Genomic DNA, 20,199 nt, shown 5'->3' with positions numbered 1-20,199 from the left:
TTTATCTCAAGACAATAGAACTGATTTAGAACTGCCGTCTCTCTTTCAGATATATAGCGCACTTTTCACCATGAGACTACCAGTAAGAGAGAGATATTTGGCTCAAATACAACAGTTCCATAAAATAAAGGTGAGAAGTGTTTCAAATTCTAGGTAAGTCTGGAAAGCTGACATTTCAGAATGGCGTTGTTTTTTCTTTTAAAATAAATGAGCCTAATGTAATGGCCTGATCTTTGTGACAGTAGTATGTCATATTAGTGTGGCAAATACTGAATTCAAATGTTTCACAAGTTTAACATGGCCTAATTTTGCATTCAGGTTGCACTTAAACCTTATCATTTCCCCTTGAACATCCATTCTCTCTCTTTCATTCTCTTTTTCCAGCTCTTTCATTCTCTCTCTTTTGCATGTTCCACAGACTTGAAGCGGTAAAGTGGGCATATATGAGGTGAGACAACCTGGCAGGTAACCTGGTCCCAAGTTGTTAAGGGCTTTGTATCATATATTTTGGGACACGGGTGGCACTGTGCGTTAAACCACAGAGCCTAGGACCTGCTGATCGAAAGGTCGGCAGTTCAAATCCCCACAGCGGGGTGAGCTCCCATTGTTCGGTCCCAGCTCCTGCCTACCTAGCAGTTCGAAAGCACCCCTAAGTGCAAGTAGATGAATAGGGACCGCTTTCTAGCGGGAAGGTAAACAGTGTTTCCGTGTGCTGCGCTGGTGCTGGCTCACCAGTTGCATCTTCGTCATGCTGGCCACGTGACCCGGAAGTGTCTTCGGACAGCGCCGACTCCCGGCCTCTTGAGCGAGATGAGCGCGCAACCCTAGAGTCAGACACGACTGGCCCTGATGGGCAGGGGTACCTTTACCCTTTACTTTTATCATATATTTGGAGCTGGTTGACTGACCAAACTCAAAAAGTATGGTGTGTGTGTGTGTGTGTGTGTGTGTCTCCCCAGATTTGGGTGAGAAAATGTTGGACAGTATGCAGTCCCATCCAGGGTAGGTAATTGACCAAGTTCTCATACATGTGAATTACTCCATCTTGCCAGGAGCCAAGCTCAACTTATTTTTCACCACCCATCTTTCCACTGCTTAGTTTACCTTCTAGCTAGCCTGCGTTCCTAATCAGCACAAGCTCTACACAAATCTCAAAGTGATGTAATGACCAGTGTAGATACCAGGGGGTATGGGAGACTATTGAAGATAAAGAAAAGTACAAGCCACTTTTGTGGGTAAGCACCAGGCACTTTACTCCAGTTATTGGTACTGCTGGTCAGACATTCATGACCCAGCCCCTGACTGTGCACGATCAAAGTCAGGGTACAGTATTATGAGACAGAGATTCATTCATTCAGTTTCAGACTTCAAGGAATCTGATCCCTCACGGCTGGATGCCAGAAATGGGAGAAACAAGAAGTTCTTACTAATGTATATTCAAGATTCACAGAGATGATCGGATAATGGCGTTGCTCCAACTGAGCTCCCCCCCCCCCCGCAACAACACTTCGCCTAACGGTGGCTGCCAGGGGCTAATTGTCTCTAAGTCATTTGCTCTTCCACTTTCAAAGCACGCCAGGTTCTGGGAGAAGGGGGTGTGTGTCGGGAATGCTTTCCAGTGACAACGTGTCAGCTGGCTGCTCTGTTTCTGTCTCCCCCTTTTCTTCGCCCAACACCTCCCAACTCTTCTGCTCACCTGTCTCTGAGCTGTGACCCTCAAACCACTGCTGTAAATCAATACTGCCTTCCTGTTCTCTTGAAGGTTCAGGGAGAGGGGGCGGTCTCCACCATTCCTCCTCAGTCCAATCCCCCTCAGTCCATTCCCTGACATCCAGCTTTTAAACCATCCTTCATCCAACCAACCAACCAGGGTCCTAGAGCAGTTTACAAAATATAGTTTAAAAGATACTACCTAAAACCACAATGTAAACAAAGTAAAAAACAGCAAAACAACCCTCAATATTGAAGGTGAAAATAACTACACACTATACATTCAACTCCTTATATGGGAAATCTGAATATTGTCTTATTAACCTTACACTAAATGTGGACAACAGAGACATCACCACAGAGGAACTTGGAGAAAGAGGGAGAAGATGGGAAGAACATTTGACTAGTAGCAGTTTCACCAACCCCTAATGGGTATCTATGAAGTACCGTAACTGTAACATTACGAGAGAAGTTTAAATGTAAAGATGCTGTTCAAGTATGAAAAACATCTTGGTTTGTAAATGGTTAAATGAATAAGAAGAAAAAGATTGGCAGTTTAGCCCCAGCTGAATCCAGGAAGGTACAGGGCAAAGGGATTATTTCAGTTGGCAGTTTTCCAAGAAATAACTGTGCTGGTACAGTTACTAAAGAGAGGCCTATTATCTTGTCAGGTTTCCCATCACAACAGTTGGCTGTAGAACTCAGCTTTTATATGAATCAGTAGAATCCCAAAGGTCAAGCAGTGATAGGTCCTTTAGCGGACATTCCTTTATAAGCTCATTGGTCCTTTATAAGCTCATTGGTCCAATGGGATGTCTAATTTTCGGGGGGGGGGACACACCTTGTGATTGGTTAGAGAGTTCTGGCTGAAGAGAATAAAAGGGCAGGGACAGCGTTTGGAGGGAGATGGTCATAGAGGGACTGAGAACGAGATGCAGAAAAGGGTGTGGGTAAGAGCTGAAGAAGCAGTCACAAGCCAGAGAAGGGCTGAGCGATCCTTATGACAGCAGGCAGCTGTTCAAGAAGAAGCCAGGGCATTAAGAGCTGAAATGACCAGAGGGTGAAGCTGAGAAGGTTTGCAGGGAGGAAAAAAGACTCCAGCAGCAGTCCTCCAGGGGAGCCGAGATCAGATTGTCAGTTCGTGATTATTCTCTTAGAAAAACAACAATGTTTTGGGTGCAGACCTCAGTGAAGCCTGTAAATCAACCGGGGTGAACACTTCAGGATTATTCAAGTTCTGCATACAGTGAGTTAACTGTGGGAGGAGAGCTTAAGAACAACTGGCTATTGGTTTAGATAAGCCAAGTGTATTACTTTATTGTAAAGTAACAGTACCAATCTTAAAACAAATATTGCACATGGCATTATTTTGCATTTTACTGAAAAAACTCCTGTTATATTATTAAGCTTTAATAAATTAACATGCATTCATTTTACTTTTAAATATGTCTCCTGATCTGTTTGTTCCATGTCTAAACCCAGTCACTGTATGTATTGGTAAAAGTGGAATGGGGGAAAAGTTATTTGTAACTAAATGCCAGCACTGCAGCAGTGATATATAAAAGGGATAAGAAAAGGATGAATTTGAAATAGCAAAGGTGCATGTGGCAAGGGATCCTACATATAATTTTTAAAAGGTGGGGTTGTGCATCTAGAGATAATATAAAAAAGAAAAACAAGAGCCACCACAACATGGGGCAGAGCAGTAGAATGGTAAAATCTAGAGTCTCCATGAAGTGATGGAGTTAGTGATCTGGATTCACAGTATGCAAGCCATGTTGACCATGGTTCATGTTTATTTCCATGTTTTTCTTGGCTCTCCACAATCAACCAAGCAGACCTTCACAAGTGGGGAGAGTACTGTCGCACTTAGAAGCTTGCAAGCTTCTCATAGGCATCTGGTTGACCACTGAGAACAGGCCTTTGGCGTGATCCACTTGGACTCTTCTTATGTTCCCTCAGGGAATAAAAACAGCAACGAAACCGACAAAGACATACCCAAAACGCAGCTATTGGGAAAGCTGCTTGCTTTCCTGTCTGTTTATGTAAAGGGTTCTGCATGGGCGGAAGAGTTGGCAGCTCCATATATTCATAACAGATGCCAGCAAACTTCTCCCAAACTGGGCTTGAAAAAACCCCTCAAAAGAGAGGCAAGCTTTACAAATTCTCAGATTCTTAATCTGAGCCGGAGAAGAATTCCTTCACATACATACACCTGTCGTTCCATCCCAACAAACCCTCTTCAACGGTCCCCAACGCTAAAATAGCATTCATTTACTGGCTAGCAGGGGTGGGAACACAAAGGAAGAAGGCTGCCCCAGTGTGGTGGGTGTGTAATCTCCCCAGGGGTTATTCTGTCACTATAGAAGTACTTCAGAAAACCACATCAAAGCTTTCCTCCTGGCACGCTACATAATAGCACATAAGGGCAGTGGAAATAAGAGGGTGGGGGACACATCCTTTCCTAATAATAATAATAATAATAATAATAATAATAATAATAAATTATTTTAACCCCATCCATCTGGCTGGGTTTCCCCAACACTCTTTTCGCTGTAAATCAAATCTCCACTGCTAACCAGTTAAGCAAAAGAATAGCGACAGTGTTTTAGGGAATTTGGGGTTATTTGCTGACCCTCAGATTTGTTGGGAATGGATCTAAGTTTTTTCAAAGAACAGAAACAAGCACATATAGCTATTCTTCCATTTAAGCTCAACTGAAACCTGATTTTCATGTCCTCCTGCATACCAACCTGATGATTTTCGGTGGTATTCAATCAAGTTTTACTTAAAGTAGACACACACTGAAATTAATGCACCTAACTCAGTCATCTCCAATCATTTAAATGGGTCTTCTCTGAGTAAAACGTAGCTGGATGCCACCCTTTTCTTTGAAAAGATGATACTGAGAAAATTTGATCTTTTATTGCAATAATTTACTAGGCAGTTATTTTAAAAATACTGTAAAATTCTTTCATTCCTTTCCAAGCTACAAGTTAATGCAACAAGCTCTTGTAGGTCCAAAACAGTAAAATCTGAATAAGCAGTTTTAAAAGTCCCAACAGACTTGTAACACAGTAAGAGTGATGAATTCCAACCGCTTGAGACACAAACGGAAAAGATTTTGGAACTGAGAATTACATAGCATGGCTCTTCTTTAGTCATGGTGTGCAAAGTTGCCTTTATCCTAAGCAATTAATTGCAAGTAATACCCATAGCCATATATTCAAAGTCAAATAGATTTGGACAGGAATCACCAAATACTGTCAATTCTTATGTAACTGTCCAAATTGTTATTAATGAGACTTTCAGGAACATTGAGAGTCAGTGTGGTGTAGTGGTTAAGAGCGGTAGATTCGTAATCTGGGGAACCAGGTTCGCGTCTCCATTCCTCCTCCACATGCAGCTGCTGGGTGACCTTGGGCCAGTCACACTTCTCTGAAGTCTCTCAGCCCCACTCACCTCACAGAGTGTTTGTTGTGGGGGAGGAAGGGAAAGGAGAATGTTAGCTGCTTTGAGACTCCTTCGGGTTGTGATAAAGCGGGATATCAAATCCAAACTCTTCTTCTTCTCTTCTTCATTGTGATACTAATAATTTCTGATTGTATTCTTCAAACAATCGGATTTCCCCTCACATAGACTAATTGCAAATACAGCACACAGTTGTTGTCACAAACCCCACTGAGGGTTAAGCATGGGCAAATGTGCAACAGACTGCAGCCATTGTACAGTCTAGAGGTCTGTATTTTCTCCACTACAAGCATAAAGCTTGCTTGACAATTTATGGGAGACTGTAGTTAGATAATAATAATACCTTTATTATCAATGTACAACCTGTGTACAATGAAATTAACTGAGCCTTCCTCCCCCCCACCACAAACACTCTATCTCATTGCACTCTGTGTGCTTGTCGCACAACACACCAACCCTGAAAGTCAGTTGCACTATATTATTTTCCATTCAGCAGCCTAACAGCTATGGGCCTCAACTGTAGTTTAAAAACACACACACACACACACAAATGTATAAATACAGTGGTACCTCGGGTTACATACGCTTCAGGTTACACACTCTGCTAACCTAGAAATAGGGCTTCAGGTTAAGAACTTTGCTTCAGGATAACAAAAGAAATCGGGCTCCGGCGGCACAGCGGCAGCAGGAAGGCCCCATTAGCTAAAGTGGTGCTTCAGGTTAATAACAGTTTCAGGTTAAGTACAGACCTCCGGAATGAATTAAGTACTTAACCCGAGGTACCAGTGTAGTAATTTTATATATTTATAAAAAGCTGTGTCTATTCTTATGGGAAGCCAGAAAACACCTCTGAATTTCTATCACAATACTGAGTCAGACCCAATGACTGCCCAAGCTGTCCAGAGTTTCAGACAGGGGTCTTTCCCAGCTATACCTTGAGATAGGGAGGCTGAACAATAAATCTTTTGCATGTAAAGCCTTTGTTCTACCATTAAGCTGCTGCTTTTCTCCCTGAATTCATTTGCAAGGAGCCCAAAAGTGAACACATGTACACGTGTATAGGGTCAAGGGTATCAGAACACACGTCTGTGTGTGCATAGGGTCTTTTCAAATGGAACCTTTGAATGTGCGAAGAGTGGGGGTCAGCAGGAGCAACCCAAATGAGTTTTACATTTCCATTAGTATCCAAACATTGGGGGGCAGGGGGGAGAGAGACCACCGTAACCCTTCCTGCAAATCCATGTTGTGCTTTAAACCTGTTTGATAGAAACTGAGCATCAACCCATCAGTTTGGTGAATAATATTCTGAGACTGTGCAGCTTGTACTGGTAGCATAACCTATAAGTATAAGCAACCATGATCTCTTCCAAACTATGTCAGATGTCAACACAAGATGGCCTCTCGTCTCCTGTCAGAACTTTAATCTTCCAGAAGCCTGCTGTCCATTTGCCGCTAACACAAACAGCAGAGGGGTCTACAATACCTTCCAAGACAGAATGAACCACCAGTAACTGAGGATTTCCTTCATTTTGGCAGGAGCTATTAGTATCAAGTATGAATATGCGTTATGTTTCTGGAGTGATGGGTTTTGCAATATGGAGACTTGACTTTTTAAAGGAAGAGTAAATATCACATTTCCTTAACATTTAACATCATTTGGTAATCATTATTGCTGCTCAGGACCTACACCAAGCGTGTAGATCCTCTCTGCTTTGCCAGTAATGTGAAACATTAGCAAAGCACCATACTCACATTTGCCACCCAAATTGTAACAAAGATTTGTTGGCAACGCAACTTTCACCCCACGTACCACACCAGGGCTTTCCCAACTAGAAGACCACACATTCAAGAAGTAAATTATATAAAGCCAAAACCATCTGGACTAAAGTATCACAGTCAATGAGACTTTAAACCCACAAATCCCACAAAAATTGTAAACACACACACACGGAGAATGGATAACAATTTAAGGGGTCCACTAACACCCCTTCTATACTGGTAAAAATGAAGGAGTGCAATACATGAAAAATGGAGAAAGGCCACAAATGCACTCTGATATTTACTCAGATTATTATTTTTGAAGTTTATACGGCCTAATTTTAGTCCCATTTATATGTACCATATGCTCAGGACTATAAATACCCTTTCCCCTGATACACAGCAAGTTCATGGAACCAACAAATCCAAACATTTTATTACCTGTGTGCCAAAGACAATCAGTTCCATTCATACTGCAGAGCTTTTAATCATAAGTTTACATTTTAAACAGAATTGGGCGGACGTCTAACAATGTACATGTTCGGTATAGGCAACAGGCCTTTGGTTATTTAAACCTTACCCTGGTTATCTAAAACAGCTGAGTTTGCAAAAGGCCAGACATGAAACTGGAAATCATTTCCACTGCAAAGTTTTCTGTTATTGATGGGGAAATCAAAAAAGCAGCATTTGAAAAGGCATTTTGCACTTTTGTATCTACTGAAATCCAGGCCTATGTGTATATACAGATGTTAGTTAAAGCGAGCATGCCTTAATGTCATTTACTCATGTAAGAGTGCAATCCTATGGCCACTAGGAGGGCACCCCCAGGGGACATGGGATAGATGGGATATCTCTATCCGATATCCAGTCTCTGAGCAGGAGACCCTATATTGTACCCCCATTTTCTGCTGCTGCTAAAGCCACTGATGGGCTGGATCAGCCAATGTTAGATATCAATGTTAGCGTCAATATTGGTGGGCCAAAAAGAAGGATTTAGGGGAGGGGGCAGAATAGGGAAAGTCCAGGGAGTAAGTTTGCTTCCAAGAATTAAACACCGTTCCAATGCTTCAAAGTGCCCCTAAAGCAGGGAGAAATTTAATCACTCTCAGGAGTGTGTCTAAATCTCTCCCATCACATTGCATGGGAAAACATAAAAAAATGGGGGGGGGGGTTAAACTAGCAAATGGGTGCAGGAATGCAAAAGTGTTCGTCTGCCTTCCTTTCCACCTTGCTGTGAGGGTGCTGGGTATGGGAGCGGAACTGCCTTCAATCTCTCCGTCTATTTAGGACTGCAGTCTAAATAAGGCTTCAGTAGGCTTATAATGTGAAAACACAACGCAGATGGCTTGGAATCATTACAGCCAGCCAATTACATGTGTCTCTCACCTTTCTTCCATCATGGAACTCAAGGCTGTGTACAGAAGACTCCCAGACTGTCTCCCTTCAAGATACTGACTAGATCCAGACCTGCTTAGTTTTAAGCAAGGTTGCTGTATTATGTGGCTTTATACCTCGGGACCACATATTAAACACATGTTTACACATTAGACAACATTTACGTATTGAATGAGTATCACACAAAAGACTAAAAAGTGTGTGTGTGTTTAATGTCACATGCAAAATGATCAGTCCTCAGAATGACACTGTACTTTCTCAAGGAGAAATTACGGATCAATCCCATACAGGCATAAAGGTAAAGGTAAAGGGACCCCTGACCATTAGGTCCAGTCACGGATAACTCTGGGGTTGCCGCGCTCATCTCACTTTATTGGCTGAGGGAGCCGGCGTACAGCTTTCGGGTCATGTGGCCGGCATGACTAAACCGCTTCTGGTGAACCAGAGCAGTGCACAGAAACGCCGTTTACCTTCCTGCCGGAGCGGTACCTATTTATCTACTTGCACTTTGACTTGCTTTCGAACTGCTAGGACAAACTCATTTCTCAAGTATGGATCCTTATACAGCCAAAACAGCACTATACCTGCACGAAAAGGAGGTATCAGTAGGCTTAGGGAACCCTGAAGTTTGCAAGAAGTACCAAAGAAAAGAAACACCACCATTTCGGCGGGAACTAAGGGGACAAACCCCCCAAAATAGACCAATGAGGACTGAGCATGTTCACTTGCCACACAGTGCTGACTGACTGTTGTGGGTGGAGCTAAAAAGGGGCATGGCTGGCTGGCTCCATGAACAGGAGCACCCCATGCTACGTTTTGTTGTAGGTCACACTTGTTAAGACTAGTTCTCATTGAGATGGTAAGCCTGTGTTTTGACTCTCCCACTTCTGAGTTCATGCAGGGACTCCCTACCACCACCACCAAAAAATCCCCATAGAAACTTAGTTGTCAGTTCTAGCCTAGTCTTCTCCTTGACATGCTAGCTTTCTATGTTCATGGATTTTTAAATATCTTCAAATGGATGAGTATGCTATAATGCAAACCATCACCTGCAATCTCAGGTCATAATGCTCAGTTTGCCATCTCAGAAAAAGAACTAAATCTTAGGTTTAGAACACATTTGGTATGCTTTCCATCTTAAAAGTATATTCACAGATTTTTCATTTTATAGAGATAAAAATTAATCTTTGCATCTTATCAAGTCGAACGTATTAACATTTTGAATGAATTATCTGGTTCTTGCAACTTGCCTCCCCTTCAAAAAAATATCCCAACAGTATTATTCCTTTTACAAAAACAACCACAAGCCATTCATTCCCTTGTTCATAAATAAATTCATTTCTGTGCACATTGTTTGAATTACCATCTGAAGTTTGTCTTGTTCTTTCTCTAAACCATGTCTGAGGGAAGGGTGTAAATATATGACTACAAGAATAAAAACACATGATTCCAGTTGGTCACTGCCAACATATAAAAAAATAAGATCAGACAAAAAAAATAATATTATCTGCCAAGTGACGTGTTACTTTGAACCAGCTGTTTCTGTGCTTTGTCACAAATATTCACTCCAGCAGCTACTGGAAGCCCTTCCCTGAACTGTAAGCAATAACAGTGCATTAAGTAAAGAGAACACAAGATACCATTCTTTCTTTGAGAAAAGTGGGAACATATTGGATTTTATAGCAGGAAAGATGGCAAGATGAAAACTACTAACAATATGCAATGAAACAAACATTTAAAAACTGGAATTCCCAATTACAAAGTACTCTTGTCAATATGACAGGAAACCTAATTTAGAATGCAATTGTACGCATGTTTAGCCAGAAGGAAGTCTCATTGAAGCTGAATGTGACTTGCTCCAAGATAAAGTGTATATATGATTGCATCCTTAGGGCCCTTCAAAAGAAATCAAGTAGCAATGCATGTTCATGGAATTGCATGCAGTGGGCAATAATGTATAGAACAGGAGGCATTTCTCGCATCCATAGTCACTGGAAAAGTGACTTTAGCAGCAGAAGAAACTGTTGCCAAGTCTATCTGTGATTGCCTGAATCTATACACTACATTTCCCATGCAAGCACATTCCCAAAGATGGTTGGCACTGCTCAGAAAGCATCTTGTGCTGGGCAGGAATTAGTCACTGGACACAAACTATACTGGCTGGTGCTGATGGGAGCTGAAATTCAGCAACATCAGCAGAGCCACTGCTTAACCACTCCTGCTTCATGCTTTGTTTGTAGGTTTCCTGGTGGCATCTGACTATCCACAGTTGCAAAGCAAGATTCTTGACTACATTGGCGCTCAGTCTGAATCAGCGGGGCTCTTTGTTCCTATGATGCAACTGTTTCGGGAATCTTTTGAATGGTGGTGGTTGGGAACATATTGTTCTTTTAATTTATCTTTTGCTTAAAAGCAATATAAAAACAAACACCACCACCATATTTAGTTCAAAGTTTGGACGAGCTTCAAGTATAACACTCTGAGAAGTTGAGCAGCCGTAAAACCATTAGTAGTATTTTTACAGTTCATCTCAAGCTCACCAAAATATCTGCAATGGGTACAAATGCTCCTGAAAATATTTCTAAACTGCGCTTATTTAAGCAGAAGTAACATCAACAGTTCTCTAAGTGGGAACGACGTCCATCAAATAGCCATTCCAGAAAGGAGCAGGGAATGCCTAAAGATCACTGTTAATATCTACAAGTTTAACTCTATAATAGTGAATGTTTCCAGAAGTGTGCAATATTCTCCGCATTCCCTTGTGATTGCATTAGAAATTCACTGCAACAGATCCATAGCCTTTAACTGATTAGATGCTGTAGAAAAGCACTCTTTATTCAAAGCCACATAGGCTCATATTTATATATAAAAGCAGCTTACCTATTAATGTAACTGAGAGCAACATAAGTTGGCTGTTGTAGTTCTTGCTTCTCCAATACACGGGGGTCTGTATCTGTAACAATATATATATATATAATTAAGAGGGTTTGATTGAATTAGGATTCAAATCATATGAATAAAAAAGGCATCTGATGCCCGGTTTTTCAAATCACGTACATGACAGATTATTTTTTCATTCTGAAATAACAGACATACTGGAATACCATTTTTTTAAAAAAAAGATTGATTTTTTATTAGTTCACGTCATAATTGGATTAAATCACAAAAATGGAAAACAAATAGGACATGATATAGAAACAGAGAAAATAGCCATCTGATAATGTACACGTACCCAAGTAAATAAACTTAAAACAAGAGTTAAGGAAACAAACTGGTTCTTTATTGAGGTGCAATCGCATCTGTTGAGAACTGCCTTCCATGGATGAGATGAAAGAATGCCATTTAGTATATCATGTTTTTTTGGCCAGCTAAATGTTGTGCAAGATTATGGGACCATAAAGTGTTGTGAATTAATTGTGTAATGCATGTGAAGCAAATGGATAGGCCACCAATGGTGGAATTGCTCCTGAAATACTCTTTATTGTAACCTAGTGTACAGCTGGCTCTTAAAACACGTTATAATAAAATTCTGCTCTAAGAATGCAGAATCCCCCTGGTGTGTCATAAATTCGTACCCAACATTTTTAACTAGGCATAATCTTTTACCTAAATTTTTAAAGTGGGGGAAATTGTTTAACAATATTATGAACAACTGTTACACTTTAACCACATATTTATTTATTTTTTAAAAAAAGTTTTGTGGGGATACAAGCAGAATAACCATTTTGGCCTAGTTCTCCAATCTGTTAAAGTCATCATGAAACCTGATTTTATCTTCTGAAGTATTAGGTACACCTTCCAGTTTATATCTGCAAATTTGATGAAAACACCCTCTATTTTTTAATACAAGCCAAAAGATGCTGAATAATACCAGGCCCAGGACAGACCCCTGTCACACCCCACTTGTCCAGGAGTGTTATTATTATTGTTATTGTTATCATTATTAATTAAATGTGTATACTGCCCTTCATCTGAAGTAGGGTTGCCATATTTCAAAAAGTAAACCCAGACACAAAAGGTTTTTTGGCAAATTTGTTGAGCTAGGTTGCCATACGTCCGGATTTTCCCAGACATTGCAGGGATTTGTGTCCAGACACTGTTTCCGACTGTCATATTCCGGCTGTGTCCGGAAAATTCCGGACATGTGGCAACCCTATCTGAAGATCACAGGGAGGTTTACAACATACAAATACAGAATGAGTATAGTAAATGCACAACACCCGCCCCCAAAACCAATAACTCCATTTCTACAAACACATTAATAAGGCAATCAATTGTTTAATCATCCAAAAGCCTGGCTAAAGAGAAAGTTTTTGCCAGGCAACTAAATGATATGTAATGAAGGCACCAAGAGAGCCTCCCTGAGGAGAGCGTTCGACAAATGGGGATCCACTGCAGAAAAGGCCAATTTTCTAGTTGCCACACTCTAAACCTTTTATAAAGGGAAGCACATGAAGTAGGATCTCAGATGATAATTGCAGGGTCTGGGTCTGTTTGTATGGGCAGAAGTGTTCCTTGAGGTACTGCGATCTTAAGCTGTTTAAGGCTTTATAGGTCAAAACCCGAACTGAGCCTGGAAACTAATTGGCAGCCAGTGCAGTCGGGCCAGGATTGGCATCACATGTTCAGACCACCTTGCCCCAGTGAGCAACCTGTGGGAATGTTCTGGGGTGCAGGAGAGGATATATTGTGAGATTATATCCTAATCCAACTTGTGCTAACAAGTTCCCAAAATATCAGCAGAGTTTATAGACATTCCCCTTTAAGTTCACAACGGTAGCGTCTGCACAGGTTCGCTAGAACCTCTATAATAATTACTCTGGTAATTTCTCCTTTTGTTCCCTTTTAAAATACATGACACGACACAGTCTTTATAAAAGTATAAAAGAGTTTACTCACGCTCTGTTCACAATATGATCCCAGAAGGCAGACAGCTTAAAAAGGTTACATACACTTAGAATCTATCTTGTAGCAAGATAGTCCTTATCTCCTCTCTTGGCTGAGAGCCAAGAGGGCATCCTTAGATGTTTCCTCATCAAAGGAAGATGGCAGAGAGAGAGAGATGGCTGCCTGCCCTGTGCTTTTATCATTTACCTGCACAGGTGAGGCCACACCCACCTCTGGTCACATGCGGAGGAAGTCCGTCCCCAGGAAGTTTACCTGCTTGCTGGACTGACATCCCTCCCCATGTTCTAACATGTACACTCTAGGAATGTTGTCATTGACTGCTCCTGTGTTTACATCCCACACAACCTTGCCACCGAATTCCACACCAGCTGAAGTTTCAGAACCATCCAGTCTAGGGAACCACTCACTAACAGTGCCTCATTCTTATCTGGATTGAGCTTCAGTTTGTTGGCTCTCATCCAATCCATTGCAGAGGCAAGACAACAATCCAGCACATCCACTGCCCCACTTGCAGATGTATAAGAGAAGTAGAGCTGTGTGTCATGTACCTATTGCTGACAAGATACTCCAACATACTCCAGGGTAACAAGGGCGAGTACTCTTTGGCTTTGGTCAGTCAACCAGCTACAAATTCACCAAATACAGTGGTACCTTGGGTTACAGATGATTTAGGTTACAGACGCTTCAGGTTACAGACGTCGCTAACCCGGAAGTAGTACCTCAGGTTAAGAACTTTACCTCAGGATGAGAACAGAAATCGTACGGCGGCGGGGGGAGGCCCCATTAGCTAAAGTGGTACCTCAGGTTAAGTTTCAGGTTAAGAACGGACCTCCAGAACGAATTAAGTTCTTAACCCGAGGTACCACTGTAGTAACATTGTCTAGCCAGGATTTGCCAGGATTACTTTTCTTATGGCCCACTTCTGCAAATCACTGCACAAGTAGCACATCTTCTTGAACTGTACAGAAGCATCCTAGTATTAGGTCAATGGCAGATTTCTCCACTCACACTATCACTGTTGCTCCCTTGCTTGAAATCATGTAAGGGAAATGTATGTGGAATGTTGTGAACACATGTTAAAGGTGGAGGATGACAAAGTCCTGAAGAATAGTGAAACACTACCAAAACACAAATAAAAGCTTGTGTAATCTAACCGCAGTTAAGGAGTGTTCAGGGTTTTCATTGACAAAAGGGGCAGGGCTGCACATCTGCCTCGCTAGCAAAGAGTAGCATTCTTCTTTAGCTGCAGGAGCACGTTCTGTTTCAAACACAACAGCTAGGTTGCTGCAAAGATAATTCTGGCCTACCTGAAAACATTAGGAGGGGAAGCCCCTTTAATTAGCAATGCTTTTTCAGTTTGTTGAGGCATTTTATATGTTCGTTTTAAAACAAAACAAAACCAAAGAACACACCCAAAGCACCAATTTAGACTGCTCTATTGAGATCAATTACCTATTTCCTGCCAATGCTCCAGTCCTGATTTTTCTCAAGCTCCGTCCTGTCTGTACAGATTATTTTCTGAAGCTATCAATCAGAAATTCAAAGCAAAAATTGTATGTGCGAGCACAGACACTAAAATACATGCCACTGGCATATTTCTATTTGAAAAGCAGAAACAAAGAGGAAAATTAATTAATTAAGAGTCTGAACAGGGCAATATTGCAATAAAAACGAAACCAGTGTGCTAATCTCCTCATTTTGCTACATTAAGGCAAAGCAGAATTGAATATTTGAGTGTATGATGCTATACTATACCAAGTCTGACCATTAGTCCTATATTGCTTTCTTTTGACAGGCAATGGGTCAGAGAGGCTCTGGTTTCCTACCAGTTTGTCATTACAATGTGGTGACCTAAATAGTAAGCCAGAGCCATTTCATCAATGGAACTATTTGGAAGTAAACATGCCAGCCAATAGATGGATCAGTCTATGTCTGGACTGGTCTTTTGTACATGTTTGCACATAACTGTCCACAAATTTACTCTATACCCTTTTGTGCCAGGTAAATTTCAATAAAATATTTCAAATATCATACGGGCATATCATTTTTTTCCTTTTTAAAAAAACACCACCACCAACAGGAAGTTTGTTTTTATGAAGGTTAATACCTGCCTCAAAGACCTTGCTAAGAGGACAGGTTATAAATATAACAGTGGAAATTTCAAACTGAAAATTATTCGGAATTACTTTGGGAATCCCCCCCAGTTCATAGATTGTGTAGAATCCGCAGCTATCTTAATGTCATGCCTTTGTGGGAGGAGAGATTTCCAACCAAGGTTCAAGCAATGGAGCCAATAACCAACCTTGAGTAAAACGACCACTTTGTTAGTAAACGTTATCAAACCCTTGAAATTGCTTGATGCATTTCCAGATGCATCCAGATTTTGACAGAAAGAAAACACAGCTCCTCTAACATGCACAAACTCAGCTCCTTGCATAATCAGTGTACCAATGTGCCTAGACACAGATCAACATTATTGGTACCTTGCTTAGCCCTGTTCATCAGAGATAACAAGGCTTTGGGGATTTAAAGGCAAGTGACCTCCATGGAAAATTACCAGCAGTTGCCACTTTAAGAGCTTTCCTTGGCTTCTCTTTTTTCGATATTCTTGCTTACATCCTGCCCACCTCTACTGCCTCCCCAGCAGATGGCTGGCCAGAATGCCAAGAACATGCCTCCTCTTCCCATTACTGCCTGCTTCCCCTCTTCGGGCCCACATAACCACCTGTGTTCTTTCCCCTGTGGTTGTTCATTCACGCCTATCACCCTTTCTCCCCATCCTCCCTTATCCATGAAATTCCTTTCACTAATTTTTCCTCCTCCTCCAGATATGCTCTTCAGCCAGCTCTGTTCCCAATCTCGATTTCTGTGCGTTGCAATAAGTTATCTCCACGGAGGGAGCAGGCCAGTGATTGGAAGTGCTCTCCAAACAGATACGGGCTAGCTTAGCAAGATAGACCAAAACAGGCATATAAAAATGCCAAGTCGAGGCTTTCAACTTTTCCTTAAGCATTAGCTGGGTAGTAAAATTAACTGAAAGTAGTCTAAACAGTTTCACATGGGATACCCACAGGGACTTAAATGTATCTGCAGATGACAAATGTTTCTTGAAAATCCTTCGCTGTGAAGCTGCTTTTCAACTCTGTTGGTCCTTTGTGGGGTGGGCGAGAGAGGGGGAGGAACAGCCTTAATGCAGCTACCCCAGACTAGTGCACGTAAAACAGCTACAGCTGTCATTTATTCTGAACAGATCAGTTGTTGGTCATGTACCAAGCATCACCTTAACCCACTTGCTTCCTGAGTTAGTGTGTGGTACTAATGCCTCATTATTTTATGGCTCCTGTTGCACAATTAAGAACTTTACATTCCGTGTGCTCCCCTTCGCACCACCCCTCAAACAAGGCTTCAATGCTCAACGGCAAACAGAACAGGAACCTACCACTTTGTACTAGGCAGCTATAAAGATTATGCAGTAAACCAACCAAGGGATCAGTCTGCCAGTGTCCCATAGCACCAGGTTGTTGTTGTTTTTTTAAGTTTCCTTTCCCTTTTTAAAAACAAGAGGAACTGAAACTGTTTGTTTATTTGGACTTTTCAGCTTGCACTTCACTGAACATTTAGAAGCGATCATATCTGAGTGACAAACACACATTAATATACTTTAAAAAAAATGTTTTTACAAATAATCTTGTTATTTCATTCTTCTTGTAAATTGCTTTGAGGTTATCTGTACAATCAGGTGGTATATAAATGGCAGAAACAAACAAACAAAAACAGCAGCAGATTTTCGGGCTTTGCTGTGCAGCCAAATGAAATGAAATTCCAGAGACCATGCCCTAAAAGGCATACTGTTGTTGTTGTTGTTATAATATTTTTATCTGATTCTCCATCACAAAGAAGCCCAGAGCAGCAAACACATAAACAATGCATAAGTCCTCTAATAATAATGCTAATCATAATCATAATAACAAGGTTATTATGGGGAGGGCTGCATCTCCAAACACTTCCCCTTATTAAACACTCCCTGCATGCAGAAGACTAACATCATAGGTGTGTGCAATTAGGAATGCGCATGCATACGCCTGTTTACTGGCATCTGTAGTCCCACGATGGGGATAAGAAACCACGGCGGGGGTGGCTGACACTAGGGTTGAACGGACAAGTCTATTTCTGGTCCATGTCCCTTTTTGCATGTGTCCCCTAACAAGTCTGTATCATTCTACATTAAGATGCACATTTGATTTTGAAACCCGCAAAAAATCCACATTTCAAATGTGTGCTTCTCGACATTTTTTGTGTGTGTGTTTAAATATACGCATTTTAAAACGCATTACCCAACTTTTCTGAGCTGAGAACTGTATTGCAAAATTTGGAGCAGTGGGAAATCCAAAGGAGCTACACTCTGACCTGCATGTTAGTCCCGCTGATGTGAATGAGGTCAGTTCATTTTGGAATTCACACAAAGGAAAAAGTTGCCCAAGCATCACTTGTTGGCACCCACCTGTGGCTGGATTGCTGCCTTCCAACGTGTGACCCGCAAGTAGGATTATCTGTAGTTTAACCTGGTTGCAAAGATTGTTGCAGTCTTTTATGGATGAATCTAGTAGAAAGCAACAATACTGAAAACAGTGCTGCCAGATGAGCGCATCTTTGGGATTAAATGGCTTGTCTGTGTAGAAAGTAAATACCCAAACTGGAAGTACACATGAACACATCATTCCTATGATCCTATGAGGCCAAAAAAGTAAGAAAGTATAATTTAAATCAAATTATTCACTAATCACCTTAAACTGAGATGTATATTGAAGTGATTGCACAACCTGATTCAGAAGTGTCTATGCAAGTAAAATACCATATGTATGTATCTGCTTGGGGGCAGGGAGGATAACCCGCTACATATTCAGTGTTCCTCATTTTTACAAATAATCTTGTTATTTTTCTAAATCGCTTTGAGGTTATTTGTACAATCAGGTGGTATATAAATGGCAGAAACAAACAAACACATCAGCAGATTTTCAGGCTTTGCTGCACACCTCTGATTCACCTGCTACTTTCACCACAAAAATGTGGGCAAGCATGCACTCAATGACTTTGCTAGGAGGGGAAAGCATGCACTCAATGACTTTGCTAGGAGGGGATTCAGTAACATCAGAGCACACAAGATCCAGTAAAGAGGAAATGCTCATCAACCAATGTATGTCATAAATCCAGAACTGCCTGGCCTTCCATTTACAGGAGCCAAGAACATCTCATTCTGTGAATGGAGCAGATATGGGACTGTCCCCCCCCACCCCCCCGCTTGGGGTGCGGTTGGTTGGGTTTTATCTTCTAGGGATACTTACCCTATCAGACCTCCACCTCTTTCCCGTCCCATTTTGACCCATGAATCCTGGCCCAAGGATGACTTGTTATTGAGGGGATGTTACCCATCTATTGGGGAGGCTAGTATGGGATCTGGGATTTCCACAATTGAAGGGATAGGGAGGAATGGCGGTAGGGCTAGATATCTCTATTGGCGAAGGGTTTCGAGATGCAGTGATCCTCGAACCCCTTCCAATCTACGCCAATCTAGGTCCTATGGCTAGGTTGGGATGGCATGGGGATGAGGGACCAACTCCCTTCTCTTGCGGGGGCCCAATTAGTGCCATTGCCTTCCGTTAAGAGTTTGGGTGTAATCCTTGACGCCTCCCTTTCCATGGAGGCGCAAGTTACAGCAACAGCTAAGGCGACATTTTTTCACCTTCTCTGCATCAAGCAGTTTGTCCCTTACCTTTCCTGCCCCAACCTGGCCACAGAGATCCATGCGACGGTCATCTCCAGGCTTGACTATTGTAATTCGCTCTACGCGGGGCTTTTCAAGCTGCACTGGCTTCCGGTGGAGTACAGGGTCAGATTTAAGGTGCTGCTTTTGACCTTTAAAGCCCTTCACGGCCTAGGACCCTCGTACCTACGGGACCGCCGCTCCTGGTATGCCCCACGGAGAGCCTCAAGGTCCATAAATAACAACACCCTAGTGGACCCAGGCCCTAAGGAAGTTAGATTGGCTTCAACCAGAGCCAGGGCCTTTTCAACTCTGGCTCCGGGCTGGTGGAACGCTCTGCCTCATGAGACCAGGGCCCTGCAGGATCTGATTTCGTTCCGCAGGGCCTGTAAAACAGTTGTTCCGTCTGGCCTTTGGCTTGGAGCCAATTTGATTCCCTCCCTCTCTTTTTTCTTTTCCTTCTCCTCCTGCGATGAGGCTACATTTTAATATTTTAATGTTCCATTATTTTAATGTTGCATTTTATTTTTGTTTTTAAGTTGTAATCATTCATCTTGTTTTTATTATTGCTTGTAAGCCGCTCTGAGCCCGGCCTTGGCTGGGGAGAGTGGGGTATAAATAAAAAATTATTATTATTATTATTATTATTAGCGTATGTGTGTGTATTAGTGGTGACTCAACAACATATTGATTATACCTAGTTATTTTAATTGCTTATTTCATCAACCAAATAGATTCAATGTGAATTTCATCCATCAAAACAATGAAGACATTTTTGCACACACAAACTGCTTTGTTTATTTACATGTTTTAACTATATGACTAACCCCGTATTTCCTAATCAGAAAACCAACATGCAAGCAAACTAACAGGAAAATGTTACTAATAAGAACCCTGGATATTTCCCTTGTAAAACCACACATCAAATTAGATAATGAAAACAAACAAGCAAAACAAAAGATAAAAAGGAATATTCCCTGTTTAACAATGATTTTTATACTGCTCTGGAGGAAGCTTATTGAGTCATATTATGGATTTTATGACTGTTTAAGAGCTTTCAGTATCATATTTTTTTTATTTCAAATAAGAAAACTAATTGCATGACCACCTTGCTCCTCAGATACGAGCAATGCAACAAAAAATGACCTTTGAAGCTCTCTCAGAAACTTCATGTAGGCAATTAAAGTGAAAAATGA

General features: G+C 41.4%; 1 protein-coding gene across 1 annotated transcript in view; it reads right to left on the bottom strand.

The window, feature by feature from the left end:
* JAZF1 (JAZF zinc finger 1) overlaps positions 1-20,199 on the bottom strand; it is a 130,199-nt gene that overhangs the window by 42,287 nt on the left and 67,713 nt on the right. Inside the window, exon 2 of the mRNA XM_083405201.1 lies at positions 11,215-11,287. Within this exon, the coding sequence (XP_083261327.1) occupies positions 11,215-11,287 (73 nt within the window). The remainder of the gene's footprint in view (positions 1-11,214; positions 11,288-20,199) is intronic.

This window comes from Podarcis tiliguerta (assembly GCF_965153285.1).
Source record: "Podarcis tiliguerta genome assembly, chromosome: 12".
In the NCBI taxonomy this organism is placed as follows: Eukaryota; Metazoa; Chordata; class Lepidosauria; order Squamata; family Lacertidae; genus Podarcis; species Podarcis tiliguerta.
The sequence above is the reverse complement of the archived record's forward strand: the minus strand, read 5'-3'. Positions and strand labels throughout refer to the sequence as shown.